The sequence below is a fragment of the Melanotaenia boesemani genome, chromosome 4 (assembly GCF_017639745.1).
Source record: "Melanotaenia boesemani isolate fMelBoe1 chromosome 4, fMelBoe1.pri, whole genome shotgun sequence".
Taxonomy (NCBI): domain Eukaryota; kingdom Metazoa; phylum Chordata; class Actinopteri; order Atheriniformes; family Melanotaeniidae; genus Melanotaenia; species Melanotaenia boesemani.
Window position 1 is genome coordinate 18,021,779 of NC_055685.1, and position 22,991 is coordinate 18,044,769.

Consider the following 22,991-nt stretch of genomic DNA (forward strand, 5'->3'; position numbering starts at 1 on the left):
GTTCGGCGCGGGTGCGCGAGAAAAATCTTGCTAGCGCGAACGTGCTGCCTGTCTAACCGGTGTGGATACAGTATCCTTACTTAACTCGGTGAAGTCTGGAAAATTCCTAACCGCTTTAAAACGGGGTCAGTTTGGGTGTTTAATAAGATTTAACTGGATAGAAGAGGGGATTCGACGAAAATGTCTGAAAGCGCAAACTGCGAGGAACAGCGGGAAGAACCGACTGAACTTGAAGAAGCCGGAGGAGCGGAGGTAAGACCGTTTAAAATGGGCATTGTCTGTGTTCGTCCCCTAGGACGTGTTTCATCAACACCCCGCAAAAGACTACAACTTTGAACGTTCGTGTTCCTTGCCTCTGGATATCTGGAGTTTGGCTATGTGTAACTTTCACTGCATCAATGTCATTTTTAAAGCTAGTTAGCAGAAACGGCTAACTAGCTGCGGTAGTGCTATCAATAGCTAACAACAACAGCTCTGTCTCATTCACCAGGCACTGAAGCTAACGTTAAGCACAATAGCAGCGAGGCCAGCCCGTCTCATAAGCACCCACACACTACTAGCTTAGCGCCGCTAGCCACACATAGATCACTACGCTGAGTTTCCTTTTGCTTTGCATTTCCGCTCAGTCTGGTGTTTGTAATTTATATTGGCTATTAGAAATCCAGGTAGAAACAACCGAGGACCACCCCTCTCTCTCTCCCATCAGTCTCTTTGTTCCCAAAGGGTTAGCGCAGCCCTGGTTGTTGTGATCGAGGAACGATGCTGCTGTAGATTTACTGCAAGCTGACCACTGCTGGACTTTTTAAAATAAGAGTTTTGTTCAAAACCTTAAAAGGCGGATGGGGCATTTCTCCTTAGATGGGCTGCAAGATCATGAAACTTTATGATTATGCACCGAGAAAACAACCTACGTCACAGTTACATCTTGTATGCAAGCGATCGGCGAAGAAGTACATTATCTGTCTATTAGCAGTTTTAATGATACGTCTTCTATAATGTAAAGAAGTAAAATGTTAACTACTCGTTTGTTGTTGATTATAGTTAATTTGTAGTCCGCAGGTTGTTGCTCATCAGCAAAGACTGGAGACCTAAAAGCAGTTCAGCCATCAAGACTATATATCTATATATATATTTATATATATATATATATATATATATATATATATATATATATATATATATATATATATATATATGTATTTGTATATACACAATGTCACCTTGTAGTCACCAAAAGTAAATCATACTACAATATTTTCGCAATTACTACATATGAATGGATGCTTGAGCAACCAGAAATCTCAAACTTAATTTGTTAATCTTTTTTTTGTTTTATTCCTCATCCATTTCCAGCATTTGTTTCCCCTGTCTCTCTGCTGATTTGTAATAGCCAACCAATTGCATTTTGCTGTCTTTACATAGATCCTTACATGGTGGGTTTTGCAAAAAAGCCAAATACTTCACCATCTCCCAAGTACAGGTTGTTTTTAAGCTAAAGAAATTGCTCAGTCTCTTGTAGAAGGCAGGTTGTCAGCTTTCCAGCCAAAAGATGATGTAAGGCAGGAATACCTCATTCCTATGAATAACTGTAAATGAACAGGAAATAATTAATCCTGATGGTTTTGTATGTTTAATGAATTGTCAGCTAAAAATGAATGGAAGTCAAGTATTTTGTCATTATCATTCTTACCCCTCGAAGGTGTGTAATCTGCCAGTATCTGAGCTTGGTTGTCTTATAAATTTATGTGGTGTATTCCTGCTGCTGTAGGAAATTTAAAACTTACTGCTGCTGATATACTGATATGTTTTCACATTTCTCTTGGCACAGGAGAAGTCTGACTCTTCAGATGGTGGAAAAGAGTCCTCATCAGATGCTGGAGCTGATGGACAAGATGCATCATCATCTTCATCATCCCAAACTAAAGATTCTGCTCCAGGTTATGAAGAGAAAGTGGTAAGTAGATTTTTCTATAACTTACATGAGTTACCACTCTGCTCTTGGTTAGATAAGTTAACACCCTCGTCCCCCTGTATAACGCAGCAAACAGACCGGACCAACAGATTTGAATATCTGTTGAAGCAAACAGAGTTGTTTGCTCATTTCATTCAACCGGCTGCACAGAAGACCCCCACTTCTCCCCTGAAGATGAAACCAGGACGCCCTCGGATCAAGAAAGATGAGAAACAAAACCTGCTTTCTGCCGGAGAGTAAGTTAATTGTTCCCCGGAAAACTGCTTTGTTTTATTTGAGAAATTGTACTGCCATTTTGATCTTAAATCCTTTGCTATCTTCCTTTCTTCATTTGACAGCAACCGGCATAGACGTACAGAGCAAGAGGAAGATGAAGAACTTCTCAACGAGAGTACAAAAACCACAAATGTGTGCACTCGTTTTGACGAGTCTCCCTCTTGTAAGCAATTAACTGTTTTCTGTAAAATCAAAGGGCACATTAAGCTCAAGTATATAACAAATATACACAATGAACAGCCGTGTGGGCTAAATTTTTTTTTTCTTGTCTTTTATCCAGACGTGAAAACAGGAAAAATGAGGGACTATCAAGTCCGTGGTCTTAACTGGCTCATTTCTTTATATGAGAATGGAATCAACGGCATCCTCGCAGATGAGATGGTTGGTATTTTCTCACTATTCCCACCTTTACTTTTGGATTTGCAAACCAGAGTGAATTCCAGTGTTTTGTCTTTGTCTAATTCTTTACTTCACAACATGCACTTTGTCCACTTGTTAACAGGGGCTGGGAAAGACTCTCCAAACTATCGCCCTGCTGGGTTACATGAAGCACTACAGAAACATCCCTGGTCCCCACATGGTGCTGGTTCCCAAGTCCACTCTTTACAACTGGATGAACGAGTTCAAGCGATGGGTGCCCTCTCTTCGAGCAGTCTGTCTGATTGGAGACAGAGATGAGCGGGTAGGATTTATTACTTTAAAAATTAATTTTATTGTTTTTGTTTGTTTGTTTTGTGGATGGATTCTGTTGAGTATTACATTTTAAAAGATTTCTTTGTTAGTTTTTGCAAAGCCAAGTGCAAATGTAGATTCAAAGCTTAAGTATTGTGATGTTTTACTGTCCAGTCCCATTTGTCAGTTACATTACACTTGCTTGGTGGAAATGAACTTTAACTGGCATTAAATAAATCTTTATACAGGAACCTTAGTTTTGTGATGGTAGCATAGTAGAATAAAAATTTGTCTGATGACAGAAGCATTAATGAGGCTACTCTGATTTGGGTTTGATGTTGACCTAAATTAAATGACTAATCACAATACTTCTGTTCCAGGTTGTATTTTATTTTATTTTTTATCAATGTAAAGTGTTCATCAGTGAGTTTTAATAAGCTTGAGATTAACATGTAAGCAAAAGTCTGTGTTTGAAAGTTAATTTTGCAGGCTTTATTATATGTATGTAAACCGTATGTGTGTGAGGAATTTAAGCGAAATGTTTTTCTCGAACTGTAGACTGCTCTGATCCGAGACGTGCTGCTGCCAGGAGAATGGGATGTCTGTGTCACATCCTATGAAATGCTCATCATTGAAAAGGCCGTGTTCAAAAAGTTCAACTGGAGATATCTGGTCATTGACGAAGCTCACAGGATCAAGAATGAGAAGTCAAAGGTTACACATCTGCTGATATAGACTGGACAGTTACATTTACATATTTAATGCTGCAACTGAATCTGATAAAGAGAAAGTTGTCTTTCCTTTTCATAGCTTTCAGAAATTGTGCGTGAATTTAAAACCACCAATCGACTGCTTTTGACTGGTACACCCCTTCAAAACAACCTCCACGAGTTGTGGGCTCTGCTCAACTTCCTGCTGCCTGATGTCTTCAATTCAGCAGAGGTAAAACTCAAGAGTATCAAGAGAATGTTTATTTACTGTGTAGTTGGAGTTCAAATAATTACTTTCTTAATTATGCCCTCTTATTAAAACATGATCATTTACTCTGGAAGCTGTTTTCTGTTTGCTTTATAGGATTTCGATTCGTGGTTTGACACAAACAACTGCTTGGGTGATCAGAAGTTGGTTGAACGTCTTCACACGGTATGTGCTGAATGTTCTTTAAAATCAGGTTTAATACAAGCCCTTGACTTAAAGGCACATTATTAAGGTGAAACCCTTTTTGAAATGCCTTGTCATGTAGGTGCTGCGTCCTTTCCTGCTTCGTCGTATTAAAGCAGATGTAGAGAAGACTTTGCTGCCCAAAAAAGAGATCAAGATATACGTAGGCCTGAGTAAGATGCAGCGAGAGTGGTAAGCATTATTAGTTAAGTTTTCCTTGCTCCAAACATCTTGGAGCCACAACAGCTCGATATAACATGGATAAATTCTCTCATGTCACAACCCATCAGGTATACTAAGATTCTCATGAAGGACATTGATATTCTGAACTCGGCGGGTAAAATGGACAAGATGCGTCTGCTGAACGTTCTTATGCAGCTGAGAAAATGCTGTAACCACCCATACCTGTTCGACGGGGCAGAACCGGGCCCTCCTTACACGACCGACCTCCATCTGGTGGTGAACAGTGGCAAGATGGCGGTGCTGGACAAGTTGCTGCCCAAGATGAAGGAGCAAGGTACGTGGATTAATTAAGCCATAGTTTCTGTCAGTTGAAGATGAAATGTGTTTTAACTGATTGTGTTGTCTCTTTCTTGTAGGTTCACGTGTGCTCATCTTCAGTCAGATGACCAGGATGCTGGACATCTTGGAGGACTACTGCATGTGGAAGAACTATGAGTATTGTCGCTTGGATGGCCAGACACCACATGAGGAGAGACAGGTGAAATACTTGCATATCAACAGATGGGATTTCTCAAAGGGTAACCTGGAGAGAAGCTGATAATTAATTCTTATACTGTAATGAAATACACAATTTTATCCGTATCCTTGTGCATTCACAGATCTCCATCAATGCATACAATGAACCCAACAGCTCTAAATTCATCTTCATGCTGAGCACAAGGGCTGGTGGGCTGGGTATTAACCTGGCTACAGCTGATGTCGTCATCCTTTACGACTCTGACTGGAACCCTCAAGTTGACCTGCAGGCTATGGTGAGCGCTCTGGTGCCATACTCTGCCAGCTTTCCTTCACTTAACCAAAACTAAGACATCCTTCTGAGAATTCGTGCTGTGTAACTTTGATACACAAACATTGTTTCAAAGGCAAATCATTTCAAAGTTTGGCTTTTCATTTTAGGACCGAGCTCACAGGATTGGTCAGCAGAAGCAGGTACGCGTCTTCCGTTTTATCGTTGAAAACACGGTGGAGGAGAGGATCGTTGAGAGGGCTGAGATGAAACTGCGTTTAGACTCTATTGTCATTCAACAAGGTAATTCTTAACTACTCAACTTAAATATAAATCAGGAAAGCTGTAAAAGTGTTTTAACATCCTCCTGTTATGTTTGACCTTGTTGTAGATGGAAAAAGAAAAGTGAATAAAATTTGTAATAGTAATTAAGAATTGGGAGCCATGATGACACGGCAGCACAGAATGAAAACTGCTTATTGGTTAGAAATAATATCTGAAGTTTGGAACATAACGGCCATATTTTTCGGACGATTTGTTCAACAGGAAGACTGGTTGATCCAAGTGCAAGTAAGCTGGGCAAAGATGAAATGCTGTCCATCATCCGCCACGGTGCCACTCACGTGTTTGCCTCCAAAGAGAGCGAGATCACAGATGATGACATTGATGCAATCCTGGAGCGAGGTGAAAGGAAGGTGAGGATGGAAGCGAGATTTTAGTTTTTATTTTTTCACTTTCCTTTTCGAAACAGCTGATTGTATTGAGTGTTTGTTTGATATGAATTTGAAATATTCCATTTGCCGTGTGCTAGACTATGGAGATGAAGGAGAAGCTGTCTTCACTGGGTGAAAGTTCCCTGAGAAACTTCACCATGGACACGGAGAACAGCAGCGTGTACACATTTGAAGGAGAGGACTACAGAGAGAAGAAAAAGGTAAACTGGCCAACATCAGTGATCTGCCATACTCTGAGAACTTTGAGTCTTTACCTTGTTTTCATTGTCTGGTTTCACTCAGGTCATTACCAACTGGATTGAGCCACCTAAGAGAGAGCGGAAAGCCAATTATGCGGTGGATGCCTACTTCAGAGAAGCTCTGCGAGTCAGCGAGCCCAAAGCACCCAAGGTAGAGCTGGACCACTCCACAAATACTACAGTCTTAGAGCATTACTGCATCAAAAGATGCAATGACAGTATTCATATATTCATAAATGAGCTATATATTTTTTTTTCTTCCAGGCTCCTCGTCCTCCCAAGCAGCCAAATGTCCAGGACTTTCAGTTCTTCCCTCCACGTCTTTTTGAACTTTTAGAAAAGGAAATTCTGTTCTACAGAAAGACCATAGGTTACAAGGTACATAAAACAGCAGGTTTAGAGGGTATTCCCTGTTAGTCAGTGTCTTCTGAGTTTTCTCTAAGTTCATCTGTGGGTGTGTTTGTGTGTGTGTGTGTTCAGGTTCCTCGTAACCCGGACCTGCCCAGTTCCGCTCAGGTCCAGAAAGAGGAGCAGGCTAAGATTGATGAGGCTGAGGCTCTAACAGAGGAAGAACTGGAGGAGAAGGAGAACCTTCTGCAACAGGTACAGATGATTTTTACACAATACAGTCAACATATTGCTTAAGTTTTAGAAATTATTTCTGGCCTTTTATCCTAATTGTGAACACATTGATTAACTGTTTATTCACCACAGGGATTTACAATTTGGAACAAGCGTGACTTTAACCAGTTCATCAAAGCCAATGAGAAGTGGGGAAGAGACGATATTGAGAACATTGCCAGAGAAGTTGAGGGAAAAACTCCTGAAGAAGTCATGGAATATTCTGGTAATTTTCTTTGTACTGGCTACAGAAGGCAAACTCAGATTTTTGTAGAAATTTTGTAACTTTCTTCGTGTGTGTTCTTCCAGCTGTATTCTGGGAACGCTGCAATGAGTTGCAGGATATTGAAAAGATCATGGCCCAGATTGAGAGAGGAGAAGCCAGGATTCAGAGAAGGATCAGCATTAAGAAAGCGCTGGACTCCAAGGTAGAACACTTTTAATTTGACCGTTCTCTGATGTTTTAATCAAGCAGATTTGCTTCATCTCCTAAAGCTTTGCATTGACTTTAACTAATGATCATTCCATGTTTTACTTGTCCTCTTTAATAGATTGGTCGATACAAGGCTCCTTTCCATCAGCTCAGAATCTCCTATGGCACCAACAAAGGCAAGAACTACACAGAGGAGGAGGACCGTTTCCTCATTTGTATGCTTCACAAGCTGGGCTTCGACAAGGAGAGCGTGTACGACGAGCTTCGGCAGTGCATCCGAAACTCACCTCAGTTCCGCTTTGACTGGTTCCTCAAATCCAGGACTGCAATGGTGAATTCTCTCTTCTTTGCACCCTTTAACTTATTATTGTTAATCCACTATTTATATATTTTTTCACATGAAAATTTGTGATTTGGTTCTGTAGGAGCTCCAGAGGCGATGCAACACCCTGATCACACTAATTGAGAGAGAGAACATGGAGCTGGAGGAGAGAGAAAGGGCTGAGAAGAAGAAGCGGGGACCAAAGAGTGGCTCAGTGAGTTATAAATCCATCGCACATTAAAACAAACCAGTCTCTTTATTATTCATTAAAAGTTTTTTTTTTTTTTTTTTTTAAGGAAAAAAAAAACTTTTTTCTCAAAGTTGAACATTAACTGTCTACACCAGCAGACTTCTGGTAGACCTGAAGAGCCATCTGTGTGCACATTTCCACAAGTTCAGCTGGGCACAAATATATGAAGGCTTTTCTAACAACCTCCCCCTTGCTTTGTAGGCACAGAAACGAAAGGCAGAGGGAACTCCAGATGGTCGAGGACGCAGGAAAAAGCTGAAGTTGTGAAACTCCTCACAGCCTGCAGCATCAAAATTTGAAAGCGGCAGCCAGCTCCAGTATCATTAGTTCTAGTATCGGTATTTGTTTAGCAGGCTGTGATAATGTACTGTGTAAAATCCCTAACGGACTGATCTGGTTGTATTAGGTTTTAGGAGGTGCTCCTTTACGAGCCTGCCCTCTTCTTACTTACCTAAACACTGCAGCTGTGCTGATTTTTCTTTTTTTTTTTTAATGAGTAGTTAACTGAAATAAATCTATTTATGCCTGATGGTTGTACTGCATTCCATTGCTTGAAATATGTGCCCTTTGTATTCTTAAGAAAAACATCTGTTCTTTTATCTTCCTATGTGAAGTTGAAAATGTCCTTTTTTGAGCATAAAAAATAAAGTTACCTTTTTGTAAAAAAAAGAAAATGCTTCCTGCTTATTCAGAAAACGACACTTGTATTTGGCAATTTAAGAGTAGTGGGATCCAAACATTTGTCACAAAATTGAAAAGCCATAAGTCTACTCACCAAATATATTCACACCTACGGACAGGAAATTTCTCCTTTCAGGACTTAAAGAAGCAGAAAGACATGTATTTAATATTTTTCAAGTTTTAACCAGGGTATAGTGATACCTTTTTTTTTGTCATAGTCCTGCTTTGATATTTACACAGATACATTTGCATCAGTTTTCAGCCACATTTATCTGAAAAGCTTAGAAGAAAGTGAATCTGCATTCTCAAAAAGCCTAAAATAGCTATTACAACCCCTTTCAGTGGCACTACGGTGCTGTTAGTGGTGGGCATGTGTGCTGCAGGCTTTTGAAAGCACAACCGGACAAAACTGTCATTTACTCAGGTCAGTTTCACATAGCATTCAGTCCATTTTCTCTATTCTCCACAAAATAAAATAAGGAACACAATGAATTTATATAAAAAACTAAATAATTTTAAAGGATAAGCATAGAAAAATTTCTTCGACGAAACCTAAATAAAATTGACATTCACTTGTGAGCTAGTTGTATTTACTGCATGCACTTGCAAACGGGATGAATTGCAATAGTTTACAACTTGGCAACCAGTGAAAGAGGTGAATATCATTTTAGGGGTCTTCTACATACTACCACAACTCTGAATAGGCTGTAATAAGGAACCAACCCTTCAGTACATTCCTGTAAAAACTAACCATCTTCAGAAATCAGTAAGCCTCAAAACTGGCATATTCTCTCTTTGTAGGCCCCAAGCACTGACATTATTTTCTGTCCACAGGGCTCTTTTTAGTTTGGTTTCAAAGGCACAGTGGTGAAGAGACTATTGTAGTCTTAAATAGGGGACAGATGATCACATGAAACAGAGTCCACATTTAGACCTCAGAGCTGTCTGAGCTGCTCCACAAACCTGCAGGACCTTGACTGTAGCCAGTGTAGGCAGAAGAGGAGGAGGTGGTGTACAGAGGGTACTTAGTCTTCTTTTCCTTCCTCTTGCGCCGCACCAGCAAAATGACAATAATGGCGATGAGGCAGATGAAGAGGATCAGACCTGCGATGCCCACTAACACTGGTAGGTAGAAGGTGTCAGCTGACTCTCTGCTTGAACTCTCCAGCAGGGGGCGCTCCAGGAAGGGGTCACGGTTAGGGGTCCAGGGCTGCAGCTGGTTGACCACTATGCGGTCTGTTCGGTCCAGTGCAATGTGCTGGATGTTGGTGCCCCGGTTGTTTTCGATACCAATATCCTGGGCTAAAGCTGGACCTGAGAAAGCAGGGGCAGCTCGGCGGAGGCGAGAGGCCACATTGGAGGTGTGGGGTCGCTCAACAGAAGAGACGCTGTGATGGAGATATTCCACACTGCGCTTGCCAATGTTTCGGTTGGCATTTTCTCTGGAGCGGACAGTATAGATGGTGTGGATGAACCATTCCCGACCAGCAGCAACCTAAAAAAAAAAAAGGAGCCCAACATGTACTTAATCATCTTCCCTGTGGTGTTAATGCAATTCATGAACACACTTGTGTCTGAGAATTATACTGACTTGGAAGAGTGGGGAGGAAGATAGTGTGAAGCCATCTGTGCCTGGTTGTCTGACCAGAGGCATAGCTTCAGCTGTATCCTGAGCCAATGTGGCCTTAAAAGCAACATTACCAAATGCTGAAGCTTGAGTCTCTGGCTGGGCTTTATCCTACAGAAAAATACACACCAAAATCAGATATAATGATTTCTTTTTTTTATAACATCCCAAATTGTTGCGCTCTGGTCTCTTACCAGGATTTTGAATCTGTAAAGCAGAGAAGGAGCATCTGCCAGACAGCCATACTCCTTATTAGTGGGATTATATTTGGGGACATAGCCATCTGCTCCGGTGCACAGAAAAACTTTCTCAATGCTGCAAGAGAACGAGTCACCCAGGTTCTGGACAGGGTCAACCATCACGCGGCCATAAATCGTGGCACCTGAAGTGAAGGGCATAGGACGAGTGAAGTCATGTTGTAATCTTTCTTACAACCGCCAGGTGGCAGTGGTACACTACCTTCTGAAAAAGCAGCATCAGTCTCTTCTCCGAAACCCATGGAGCCATCAGACAACCACAGCTCTTTCTTAGAGAGCAGGAACATCTGAGTGTTCAGACTGAACTCAGCCGCCACTGGGTCGCTCACCTAGAGATAATAGTATATACAAGAGATGACGGTTCTGGGTGAAATTAAAGGTGAAAAATCAACATGAACCCAAATTGAAATGTATATCCGGATGTCAAGTCTAACCTGCTGGAAGCGAATGTCCATGTCAAAAGTAAGTGGTTCCCTGGGGTGGCAGACAGGAGGGATGCTGAACTCTCCATTAGGCGATGCAATGCAAGGAACCAACTTCACAGTGTAGGTCCCAGAGTAGTCCCGTACCTAGACATCAAACAAATGCATCAGTACTTTTTTAAAAAAAAAAAAAAAAAAGAAAGTTGTGCAGCTTTCCTGCCTAATGTTGTTTTCATAGCATAATAGCTCACTGCAAAATCTGAGACGAAATTCCACTGCTGCATGGGCTGGTTATACGTTGGCTCAGTCCTGACCAGGGTGAGAGTAAACGTCAGCCCAGGATGGTCAGCACATATCACCATGGATGACACACTGGTTCCTGAAGAAAAGCATACAGTCATAAACATTAACAGCTGCGTTTTGCCCAATCTAAGCTAGCAACCACGTCCATATTTATAGAGGTATCTCTCACATTGTTTTATGTCACTTGCTGCCAAACTGTGAATGCAGCAGGGTCATTTTGACATTTGCTTAAATGACCTCTAGCACTTTCACACAGGAAGACCCCTGAGGCGGAACTCCAGAAATAGATGAAGAGAGGATGTGGGCCACAGCGTAACCCAATATTTGGCTGCATGTATAGAATGACCCCACAGGATGGGTTTAGGGTATGTATATAAGCATGTCGGCGCCACCCTCATACCTGGATGAGACATAACAAACTGTCCCCTGAAGCGAGCCTCGGTCTTGAAGTTGACCACGAGCCGGCCCTCCCCATTTATACGCATGCTGGTGGGATACATGGCTCCTATGAGAGCAGAGGACAAAGTTTTATAAATTTTTACAATTAAGTATACATCTATTTACCTTTGTAAGAACAAGGAGGAAACAACTGAAACATACCCTGTAGTTCAGCTTCAGGTGGACTTCCAATGCCATCCTGCCACAGGATAGCTGTTTCATATACAAAGGTGAGTTTGAGCTCTGACTGCAGATCAAAGTGTTGCCAGCCTCCAACAGCCACGGGAGAGTGGAACACATAAGACACGAATAGAGGAACACGCAGGGTGACATAAGACTGGACCAAGTTCAGCACCTGAATAAGTAGGACAACAACAAGGATAAGGTTGAAAAGTGTGCAACGAATTTAATATATATTTGAAATATTTGGCTATGACAAGCTTTGTGATATAGCAGGAGTTTAGTTGAAAAAGGGCTATAGCTAAAGGCCTATATCTCTGATTTAAGGTTGGCGTCACAAAATCACCAAGGGTCACAGCTTAATGGTGAGGTTAGTGATTGGGTTAGAGGTTAAAGGGTTTAAGAGGAGAATGTAGTACCCTAAAAATATGGGTGTGCTCATAGAAAATGAATGCTACTGGCGAGCCATCTGTTAAGAGTCTAGTCAAGAAATACCTCTGCACAGAGTGATTTATTTTGTGACAGTACATAACTTTATTTCATATGAAGAAATTGGAGCGGGAAAGGCTTGCTGAGTTGGTAAACATGAAAAATAATATTTTCTGGTTAGGAGTTACTGTCCTCAGATTTTAGCAAGCTGGAAGCAAGAACACATTTAGCTAGTTTATTTAAAAGACTAATTTGATGGGCTGTTTTCGTGGTTTATCATGCCTATTTTGATTCAGAATTGGTTTCCTAGTAAGAGTGACATGTTAGATGTTTCTGAACCAATTTATTTTTGAAATGCCGCAAGTGTAAGATAAATAATTTTCTTTCAATTAAAAATGTAAGGACTGCATAGTCATAGTGGTAATTGCCTCTTTCATTTTCTTTTTTCAGAGAGAAGCAGCAAATTCGAGTGTAAATTAGACATCTGGTAATAACAAAAAATGAAGACAAAAAGAGTTTTAAAATATTAATTGTACTGGTAATAACTGAATAACACTCAAAGATTATTGAATGTGTAGTACAGGAGAGGATTTGTTTAAAACAGCAACATTTTAACAAAACACATATGTAAAAAATATGTCAATGTACTATGCAGCAAATAAAACTCAAGATACTTTGAGAATGGGAATCGTTTTCCTGCATTACCAATTTCTACCACTAGATGGTAGAATAGTCACTGTAGTGTCTAATCTCCCAAACAGCAAACAGAAAAAAGCAGAAATGAAACATTGTAAAAACAATAGAATCTCCTAACTAGCAAACACTATTTTTCCATCCAACCCCTCCCACAAGGAAAAGCAGCATAAAATAAGTCAAAACAAGAGTAAATACTGGTGTTACTTTTCTTCACTAGAGATACTGTAGCTTTGGGGTAGAAATGACTCAAATCTGACACAGAGCTTTAAATTTCCTCTAGACTGGTAAGTAGAAAGCTTGTAGGATGAACTTTTATTGTAATTGTTTAATATCTGCAATGTTTCTTATTTTGTGTAACCATAGAACATACAGCCTTTGTAAATCCACCCATCTATACTCTAACCTCTAATCCAGAGTCGAGTCATGCGCGCAGCAGCCTGAGCAGAGAGACCCAGACTTCCCTCTCCACGACCACTTCTTCAAGCTTCTCCTTGGGAATCCCAAGGTGTTTCCAGGCTAGCCGAGAGACATTTCCACTCCAACGTGACCTGGGTCTTCCCCGGGGCTTCCTTCTTGTGGAACATGTCTGGAAAACCTTTCCAGGGAGGTGTTCAGGAAGCATCCTGACCATTTGCCAAGCCACCTCATCTGGCTCCTCTTAATGCAGAGGAGCACCGGATTTACTCTGAGCCACTCCCGTGTGACTGAGCTTCTCACTCTATCTCTAAGGGTGAGCCCAGCCACTCTGCAGAGGAAACTCACTTTGGTTGCTTGCATTTTTATGATCTCATTCTTTCAGTCACTACCTACAGCTCATGACCATAGGCGAGGGTAGGAACACAGATTGATCCTTCTTCACCATGACAGATCTATGCTGCACCAAAGCATCTTTCCTTCTCCTTCTCCAGCTCCATCCTCCCCTCACTCTTAAAAAAGACCCCAAGAACTCCTCCACTTTCCCGACCCACAAAGGACACAGCACTGTTGTCCGGCTAAGGACTCTGGTCTCGGATTTGGAAATGCAGATCCTAATCCCAGCTGCTTTACACTCAGCAGCAAATCGCTCAGTTAGAGTTCAACCCTCACTGGAAACAGCCTTTGTTTAGTATGCGTGAATTACCAAAGAGAAACGGTGGCAAGTATAAATGGCCGTCATATTGAACCAAAAAGACAAAACCCATTTGAGAAAAGGGCTATAGTGCTAAATGATTGCTACCATGTTTGTACTAAAAACCGAGTGAACTGTATATGTAAACTGCATATGTGTAAGGGTATCGGTGTTGAGTAGCTGCACAGTAGTGGCTGTAATATCAAAGATAGGATATGATTGTCTTTTCGTTAGTTTTTTCTAATTAAAAGTTAAGGGGCCAGTAGTTGGTACATGTTATGAAATACACCTCTAAGAATATTTTATTCCCTGCAGTAATTACAATTCCACATGTTTTCTACCTGTCCATCAGTGCCAATGGAACCTCCACAGTCATTGAGCAGCTCTGACATGTCGTAGTAGCTGTTAAACTCCCAGAGACAGGCTTCTAAGTTGAGGTTTCTGTAGAAGCGAAGAGAATTGGTTGACCGCATGATGGTGCTGTACTGGTAGGGTGAAGTCTCTCCAATGATTTCAGGATTCTTTGTTGCATCCGTGATAAAGCCGTGACCAGTTTGGATCTCGTTGAAGTCCAGCAGGTTGGAACAGCGATGGTTGCCCACACGTGTGCCATCTGGACTGAGTGTAAGCTCAAAGTTGGACAAAGGTCTTGTGGAGATCACTGGCAACATTCCTGGTGAGGGAAAATTCATGTTCTTGTCACACAGAATAGGAACTATTAAAGTTACTAAGAGCTTATTTGAGAAGAATAAAAAATAATGGACATACACACATATGTCCATTATATATAATAACAGCAACAAAGATTGCTACCCACCATCCATGTGAGGCATGTTGATGTTCAATTTGATGAGGTTTGGGAAGTCTGGATCATCTGGACCTGTGTAGCGAATCTTTGCAGAGAAAGGTTCGGCTCCAACAGTGCCTGGGATGCGAGGCTGACACATACCTGTAAACATTTAAAGTCAGTTTAAACAAGTACTACTCCATTTAATCATACATTTGCACCAGTTCCTTAAGTCTCCTCTTCTTCCACTCACCTTCCTCTTTGCTGATCACAACAATGGGACTGGACAGTTCCAGACCAGCATCTCCATTGGCATTAAAGGCTCTTGCTGCACACTGAATCCTAGAACCAGCTTGGAAATAGATTGAATCCAAAATGATGGACTTAGTGTTTGTGAAGAAGGTGTTCGTGTCCACCTCCCTCATGGGGCTGGTCACTCCATCTGGTCCAGTAGGAGCGCTGATCAGCCAGCGGTACTGGGTGAGAGTGTCATTGATATTCTCCACAGAGCAGATGGAGCCTGTTTTATCAAAGTCATGGTACTTTGGGTTGCAGGCCTGGAAATAATGTAAACAAATTATTGAAGAATATTATTATCTTTGGAACTGTTTAATACATTTTAGTGATAGTCAGGTCATCTGGTTTGACTGATGAGCTTTAGAAAGTGAAGAAAGCAGGATGACACTCACCGTCACACACACAACAGGATATCCATTAGGTGGGTGGGGCCTGTCTTTGGTTTTAGCTGTATCATCATACATGAGCAGGGACACCACTTGGGGAACTGCAGGGAAGGTAACATCGGCTACACTATCCATCTCCTCAATGTACACAATGGCCTTGTTCATCTAGCAAGAAAAGGAAAGATATCATTAACTACCATTAGGTTCATAAACGTAAATATCCTTATCAAACCTTAAGGAGGGTGTAGAAGCAATCCAGTCAATGGATTGTATTCGGTCTTTATTAAATCATGGTATTAAGCATATTTCAAATAGGCAAATGGGAAAAAATCATTTTGACAGCATGCTTTACTATTTCATAAAATTTACCACCAATACATAGGATAAATATGAACAGATTATAAAACAATGGCTCCCTGAGCACAGAATTACCCAAATTTTGTGTCTCTTTGAGATCTATTTACATCTTGTTTTGGCTATTTTCTTTCTTAGTTTTGTCATTTTGTATATCTAATGGATCGTCTTGGCACGTCCTTTCAGTTCTTTAATCTCTCATGATGGTTATTTTGTTTGACATTTTCAAAACTGTCTATCTGTAAACGTGTACACTTCTTAATTTTGATATTCTCCCAAACATATTTATCTGTGATAGAGAAAGTTTTAATACATATATCCAAATAGGGGTTACAAACATTCACTGTAATTAGAAAAGCTGATGCAGAGCACAGAAGTCTCTTGGGGTTGCACAGTTTAATTACAGTATAATGAGGCACAAAACAACTTAGGAGAAGATAACCTATTTCAGTAACGTGAGTGGTATGTGGCTGATGTAGAGTGTATGGGTAGAATGTCGCAGTTCTGTTTATAGGTTTGTCTTCTCTTTGGCTCTGCAGGGACATTCCCCCCAGCATCACATTCCAGAGAGAAAAGCTTTTTATAAGACTGTGGTTCGGTTGTGCTGACAACATTGCCAGCTGCTGCCTGCCTATTTTAACACAGGCTGACATGATAGGACGCATGTTCACGTGTGCAGATCTGCAGCACTGTGCTGTGCACACGCTGAACTTGCTGCTGGTTTGTGTTTGTCTTTGTGTGAGCGTGTTTGCTGATATTTGCCATGTGGCCTTTAACTCACCTGTATTTCAGCCACCATGTTGTCGTCTGGCTTCATGTGCACAGTAAAGGCCTCTCTCATCTCTCTCTGACCGTCATACAGGATCTCAATCTCAACAAAGTGCTCTTTCTCCCCCTCCTTGAATTCCACATCTTAAAGACATACAGTGTAATAAGCTGTAATCACTTTTAAAGCCACCAAGAGAGGTTCAAAAGATGTTTTCTTACCTTCTGACAACGGGTTATAGTCTTCCCCAGAGGTTGCAGAGCCATCCTTTGTGTGCACTCTGACCACTGAGACTTTTGATGTGTCCCCAAAACGCAGAATAGGAATCTTCACTATTGCCACATCCCCTTTCACTTGGGGTTCACGAACACTGTACTTGATCTCAGAAAAACGGATGATGGGCTCTAAAACAAGAAGTAAACAGTACTTTCACTTTGAAATGCTATTTATCCTAAATTTTAAAGTCAGATTTAACAAATAAGTGAGACCAGCAGAAGACAGATCTGGGACTAGAAATGGAAATTTTTCAGTTTCATTTGTTCATTCTTTTTTGTTCTACAGTAACATAATTAATCTTTGTCAACTCCTTTGCATAGTGTTTTGTATTTGTTTTTTTTAAAAGATTTATCAGTTCACAATACATTTGATTTTAGCCAGCACATACTGTCTTTCTTATCCGTGATGGTGACCAATGCTTCCTTCTGTTCCCCGATTGAGGCTCCATAAGGAGACTTGCTTTTGGGACTTCCCAGCATCAAGCGGAACTCCTCGTCTTCCTCATGGATGAAGTCATCCATCAGACTCACCACACACGGCTTCTCAGACTCACCTGGAGAGTAAATATAGGGAGTACAGAGTATAACAAAAAAGATAACAAAAGAGCCGATAGGATATCGAGAATGAAAGAGGAGTTAAAGGAGGTCTGACCTGGTAGAAAAGTGATGATTGATGCGTCAGTATTTGGCCTCTCACTGTAGTCCATCATGACCTGAGCAGAACCCTGGCGGGTGTAACAGCGCACTGTGGATCTAAGGCTGATGTCTCCACTGCGGTACACCGTGACTCTCACCTCACCATCTGACTCATCCACTTTGTAGCTTCCTTCTTTAAATTGAACCTTTGGGACTAAAAAAAAGTTTACTTGTTACAAGAAAGACTTTTTAAAGTTTAAGATAGTGACTATAACGTTATTTGTTCTTTTTATCAGACAGATTTTTAGCTGCATACAGTAGATTATGATAACTTATTACAGACAGAACAATGTAATAGATTTAATTTCATTACATTTCTAATGATACATATTACTGACAGTTTATGTATAAACAGAAAACAAATGTGGTTAACGGAACAATTGAAATTTGTTGCATTAATTATGAACTTTTCTCAAAGAGGCATTTCACTTTAATACAGTTCACACTTACGATCAGTGACAGTATCATTGATGGTGATGGTTGTCTTGCTGGGTTCTCCTAACACAGCATTCATGGGCATCCTCAATACAAGGTCAAAGGTCTCAAGTCCCTCCAGCTCTGGCTGACCCAGGTCATCCAAGATGGTGACCCTAAATGTCTGCATTGTCACTCCAGGAGCAAAGTCCAGGTTGCGGCTAATGCCGACATAGTCAAGTCCAGCTGGTAAACAGAGAAGAAACCACTAACTGAACACAGTTTAATACAATGACTACATTTTAATGAGTCTAAGGAACTGCTGATTTTACCTTCTGCAGAAACAGGTTCACTTTTCCTGGAGCGGACGGTGACAGTAGCAGTCTTGGACAGGTCAGTACCAGTCCTCCAGACCTTTACCTCGACATAGCCCGAACTCTCATCAACAGTATACTCAGGCTCTCCAAAGTACAGTGAAGGCTCTGTAAATTATGGGGAAAAAAAGGAGCTACTGAGCAAAAAACACTTCTAACCAAGCCTGGACTTTAGGATATCTGTAGTTGCTGAGTGCATTTGGGCTGCACATTTGCAAAAGCTTTACAAAGGATAGACTGACATAGCTGAGAAAATGCCTAATTTTTGTTTCGGTACAGGAAGAGAGCTGTCATCCATCTCATCCTGCCCTCCTTCAACCTTCCTCCCTCACTTATCTACATCAGGATAGCTCTGTCTGAACTCAACGCCAGAGGGTTGAGGATACACCTGAAGAATGAGGTGTGTGCTTGAACGTGCGTGCAGAGTGATGCAAAAGTCAAGGGATGTTGCTGCTTTTTGATGATAGGGAGACTGATAAGAAGAAGCATGGTCAGGGAGCAGGGGGAGGGGTTGGTGGAGACAGAGAGGCAACTGGACCCTTTGCAAAATGCAGGGGAAGCACTCAGAGCCCTGGATCACAATGTCAGTTCATCTCTCGTCACTTTTGTATAAAGCTTGTTTTCACCACATTGTGTCCAGACTTTGCTCTTTGAGATCAGCTGACAGATATAGAGATTCAAGTACCTCTCATCAAAAATGGAGGGAAAAAACAGGATAAATAGAAGGAGATGTGGCTCATCTTTATGGTTCATAAAAAAGCAACATTTGGGTCATTGTGTTGTGAAAAATCCCTTTTTGATTTTATAATAATGTAGTCAGTAAAGTTGGTAAGATATTAAAACATTCTCATTGAATAAATGCTGTTTGCAGTAATTAGTTTAGTTAAATCCTCATACATTTTCCTGATGAATTCAAGAGATCAAAGATAAGGATTAGGAAACAGGGCTTTTCATGTCTTTACATTGAACCACTGTTCATATTTACGACCTCTAACGGATATGTTCATAAATGACTAAACACTGAAACAAAAAACAAAACAAGACAAAAAAAAAAAACCCTTTGCCACAGTGCCTCGCTTTGCATACACCTGTATCACCCCTGGCAAAGCTTCGTCCACTGCCACAGAAAACATCCCGACAATAAAATCTCCAGCTACTCTTGCACTTTGGAAGCAGCCTCTGTAGCACTTTCAGAAGATCCAGAAGCTCATCATCAACTTTACAAAAAAATAGTTTCAAGGGAGAACTGGAAGGATACATGGAGAACAAAAAGCTAAATTTTAGCCATAACTTTGTGCTTTTTATGTCATGCAATCAGATCAGAGAGCCCTTCGACACCTAACTTGACAACTAGCTTGAGGTGGCTAATGCTAGTAGCTACATACACTGATATGTGAGTTCTTTTGCTGATTGGATGACAAACATTTATGCTGTGAAGCATTTTACATTTAATATTTTAATATATATTACATATCCCTCCTCAGCATACAGTACTTATGGTACTCAAACGTTAATGCACAAATGTGACAAAAAATAAATTTGGTGCAAGGTTTGTAATTAAAATGTAATTTACTGACTGTCAAAGAAACCATTTATTATGAAACACACTGATTTCGCCACGGAGGTCTCTCCAGTATTGACACTTGAACAGAAATAGCAGATCTGGTCTCAAGTTAACTCAGAAGTTGATGTTTCACTAATGGTGGAGGATGGATTTCTGGCACACTTTCAGCACTTCTCAGCTTCTATTGTGCTGAAGAGAGGGGTGGGAAGGGGCAACGAGGGCCAACATGGCAACCTCAGGATCAGTGGGAGGAAGAGTCAGACAAATACAGTAACAATAGAGGCTCAGTGGTGGCATAAGTCCAAATCACAAGTTTACTCAAGCAGGCAGATGGCTTTACACACACACACACACACCCACCCACACACACACACACACACACACACACACACACACACACACACACACACACACACACACACACACACACACACACACACACACACACCTATAGTCTCTGCACCAAATTTATGGCATGGTGTTACTTCAAGACCCACCAAGAAGCAAAACCATAATAGAGGTTTAGACTGAGGTATCCAGTCTTGTCTTTTCAAATGTCTGGAAATGCAAACTGATTATTTATACAGGGAATTCAATCACATTTCAGGCTAATGTTGTAAATTAGCTTTGCTAAGAGTTGGGAGACACAGAAAAAAAAACAATCTGGAAATTCTAGTCACAGGAGTCTTATGCCTGGAAAGGAAACAGCAAACATATTCCTGAATACCACCGTCATGCACAAGGCCGTCACAACCATTAAGCAGAGGGGACAGAGGAAAAACATGCCAGTCATGTGGACAAAAGTCCCCCTTTCCCTACCACCTGCCTTTTGATCCCTGTAAACAAAAGGATGGCCTCTGTATCCCTTTTAGGCCCCTTTTACACGACAACGCTGAGACAGTAAACTGCAAAAGTTTTTTTTGAATCTCTCTTTTACAGAGTTTAGGATGGATAAAACCCCAAAAGGCGAATCCTGCCTGTGTAAATACGAACTGGAATCTTTTGGTGACGATGACGTCTGTCACGCACTCAGGCCCATAAACAACACAACAACAACAATACCAGACCTATGTGTTCTGTTTGTTCTGCTGGTAAAATATTTTAAAGTTATTTTGGTCTCTTAAAGCAAAAGCTGCTGGTAAAAGCTGCTTTGTGCAACACCAGTGAAAACACATTGATTACATGTGATAGATATCCAATACATTTCTATATTAGTGGTTGTTATGTCTTCAGGTTTGATAGGGATGTAGTGCACACATTGTGTATGCTATTGCAAAGTTTTACCACCCACTGCAGGCCTGGCATGCACACATCATTTCCAGTCTGTTTTGCATTTTCACTCTGCATGGAAGTAATTTTTTACTTTGCTGTTGTGTAAATCCAAATTTTTTAATACACAAAGAGAAAGATTTGTTTTTTTTTGTATGGTAACATTGTCACACAAACAGGACATTAGTTCCCCTGAGTGCCATTGACAGTCATTCTGAGCTCAGTGAGGGTCCAAAATAGAAACTTAGAGCATCGAAGGGATGCTAATGCAACAGGATCAACAACACCTGCAGTTATGAATCTATAGCACATGATGCCACTCTTCCTTAATTTGTACTTCTTTAAAGTCAAGGATCAGCTGTACATCTCATTTATGTTTGTGTTCAATGTGGATTATGCTCCAAGACAAGGAAAAGCATTTCCTTTTAAATGGCTGAAAACTTCACTGCAGCAATGAAATGGAAAATGTTCATTTTAGCAGCTTTCTCATCCTGTTTCATGAAATATGTACATGTAATTACTGTGACATGAAACTGATATTAGAAGGACAGAGGTAAGTTAAAGGATGTGCTTTGAAAAGACAAGAACCATTTGCATGTACTTCGTATGTTACCAATTCTTATAATTTCAATACCAATGTTGGCTCTATACCACTACAAAATTTTCCCTTAAATGAATTTGACTGTCAAGGCAGTGGTTTGTTAGCTTGCTTGCTACTCCATTTATCCAACTTATCATCAAACAGTGCGGTCTTGCTCTGAAATTCCCTACAGACCTTACATTTTTTCAAATGTATATAATTTAGCAGTAATCAAGATTCTCACTTGCAACCTATTTGGGAATTTCCAGAGGAATGAAATGGCCTCAGATTGATTTGAACACATGTACATATGACTAAATGGAGCATTGGACTGAGAGCTTCTTATCTACCTACATTAATATTCAAGGTTGCAGAAGCAAGTTAGCACAAGTATTACGTAGAAGTGCGGAAGATGAGAAAAAAAAAACATCCTTGTTCTTGAGTTAACAAGACAGTTAACTTATGTCAAAATATGTTCAACAATGGCCACTCTCAGCTTCTATACTCATCTATATGTACATCATTTGTACTGATTCCACTTAGAGGCTTGAAGTTTGCTGGAGAGAGAAAAGTGCTGCCACTTACCATCATCACTGTCTGCCAAAATAGTGACTTTGGCAGATGGGAAGTTGGCGCCAAGCTGGCCACCCATTGGCATACTGAGGCTGACGTTAAAGGTCTCCTCTTCCTCATACAGGGAGTCATCTATGATAATAATGCGGCAGACTTTTTCTCTCTCATCCTTATCGAAACGCAACACGCTGGTGTGGTCCTCAGGTCGGGTGATATAGTCAGAGTAGGACAAAACAGTGCTGGGTATTGTGCCAGTTGCTGTGCCTGGGAGTTATGGGAACAGAGAGAAGGCTTTAAATTGAGTCTTTTGGAAGGACTTTTGTCTGACATAATTTAGAAACAGATTAATCTCACCTTGCTGAGTATAACAAACTACCATAAGCTCCTGGCTGGCATCTCCCGAACGCCTCACTGGCACTAAGAGCTCTCCAATATCTTCCTCTATCTTGAATTCTGCTTGAGGAATGAAAACGGTCGATTCTGTTTTGGAAGAAGAACACAACAAAGTGACTGATTAAAGCATTCATTAAAAAAAAAAACAAAAACAAACAAACAAACAAACAAACAAAAAACAACGAAATTTCTTCAAATGACTCAAAAAAATTGATTACCATCTCCAGGGTCCACAATCTCTACAGTTGCAATGTCAGGAAACTCCAGAACTGCCATAACTGGGTCTGATAGCTGGATCTTAAAGTTCTCAGAGGTCTCAAACTCTTGGTCTGTGAAGATCTTCACCCTCCAGGTTGCTGTGGTCTGCCCAGGGTTGAACTGGACCTGCTTCTGGGCCTTACCACGGAAGTCCTTGTCTTTCTCGGCTGTGCCATCTTTAGTTGCAATACCTGCAAAAGAGAGATATGCATGG

General features: G+C 40.8%; 2 protein-coding genes across 2 annotated transcripts in view; one reads left to right on the forward strand and one right to left on the reverse strand.

Annotated features, from left to right (window-relative positions):
- On the forward strand, positions 1-8,319 carry smarca5 (SWI/SNF related, matrix associated, actin dependent regulator of chromatin, subfamily a, member 5). The gene is made up of 24 exons (XM_041983413.1): positions 1-252; positions 1,829-1,954; positions 2,042-2,208; positions 2,311-2,411; positions 2,529-2,629; positions 2,751-2,930; positions 3,479-3,634; positions 3,731-3,862; positions 3,995-4,063; positions 4,164-4,273; positions 4,372-4,598; positions 4,681-4,802; positions 4,924-5,076; positions 5,222-5,354; positions 5,598-5,746; positions 5,863-5,985; positions 6,068-6,175; positions 6,289-6,402; positions 6,505-6,627; positions 6,739-6,871; positions 6,955-7,073; positions 7,197-7,409; positions 7,504-7,614; positions 7,852-8,319. Exons 1-24 carry the CDS (start codon positions 181-183, stop codon positions 7,915-7,917), a joined length of 3,108 nt encoding a protein of 1,035 aa, XP_041839347.1. The 5' UTR covers positions 1-180; the 3' UTR covers positions 7,918-8,319.
- frem3 (Fras1 related extracellular matrix 3) overlaps positions 7,645-22,991 on the reverse strand; it is a 32,897-nt gene continuing 17,550 nt past the window's right edge. The window contains exons 4-24 of the mRNA XM_041983412.1: positions 22,738-22,968; positions 22,481-22,606; positions 22,139-22,390; positions 18,099-18,248; positions 17,803-18,012; positions 17,309-17,506; positions 17,046-17,210; positions 16,603-16,785; positions 16,397-16,527; positions 15,268-15,426; positions 14,832-15,135; positions 14,609-14,740; positions 14,133-14,464; positions 11,541-11,733; positions 11,341-11,445; positions 10,889-11,016; positions 10,650-10,784; positions 10,418-10,544; positions 10,153-10,340; positions 9,923-10,069; positions 7,645-9,826 (exon numbers count right to left, since the gene is read on the reverse strand). Coding sequence (XP_041839346.1) covers positions 9,260-9,826; positions 9,923-10,069; positions 10,153-10,340; positions 10,418-10,544; positions 10,650-10,784; positions 10,889-11,016; positions 11,341-11,445; positions 11,541-11,733; positions 14,133-14,464; positions 14,609-14,740; positions 14,832-15,135; positions 15,268-15,426; positions 16,397-16,527; positions 16,603-16,785; positions 17,046-17,210; positions 17,309-17,506; positions 17,803-18,012; positions 18,099-18,248; positions 22,139-22,390; positions 22,481-22,606; positions 22,738-22,968 — 4,163 coding nt within the window. The 3' untranslated portion in view covers positions 7,645-9,259. The remainder of the gene's footprint in view (positions 9,827-9,922; positions 10,070-10,152; positions 10,341-10,417; positions 10,545-10,649; positions 10,785-10,888; positions 11,017-11,340; positions 11,446-11,540; positions 11,734-14,132; positions 14,465-14,608; positions 14,741-14,831; positions 15,136-15,267; positions 15,427-16,396; positions 16,528-16,602; positions 16,786-17,045; positions 17,211-17,308; positions 17,507-17,802; positions 18,013-18,098; positions 18,249-22,138; positions 22,391-22,480; positions 22,607-22,737; positions 22,969-22,991) is intronic.

Coding starts and splice junctions, on each gene's coding strand:
- smarca5 (XM_041983413.1), top strand. CDS start 181: ATGTCTGAAAGCGCAAACTGCGAGGAACAGCGGGAAGAACCGACTGAA. Junction 4,599..4,680: donor GCCCAAGATGAAGGAGCAAG/GTACGTGGATTA, acceptor TCTTTCTTGTAG/GTTCACGTGTGCTCATCTTC. Junction 7,074..7,196: donor AGAAAGCGCTGGACTCCAAG/GTAGAACACTTT, acceptor CCTCTTTAATAG/ATTGGTCGATACAAGGCTCC.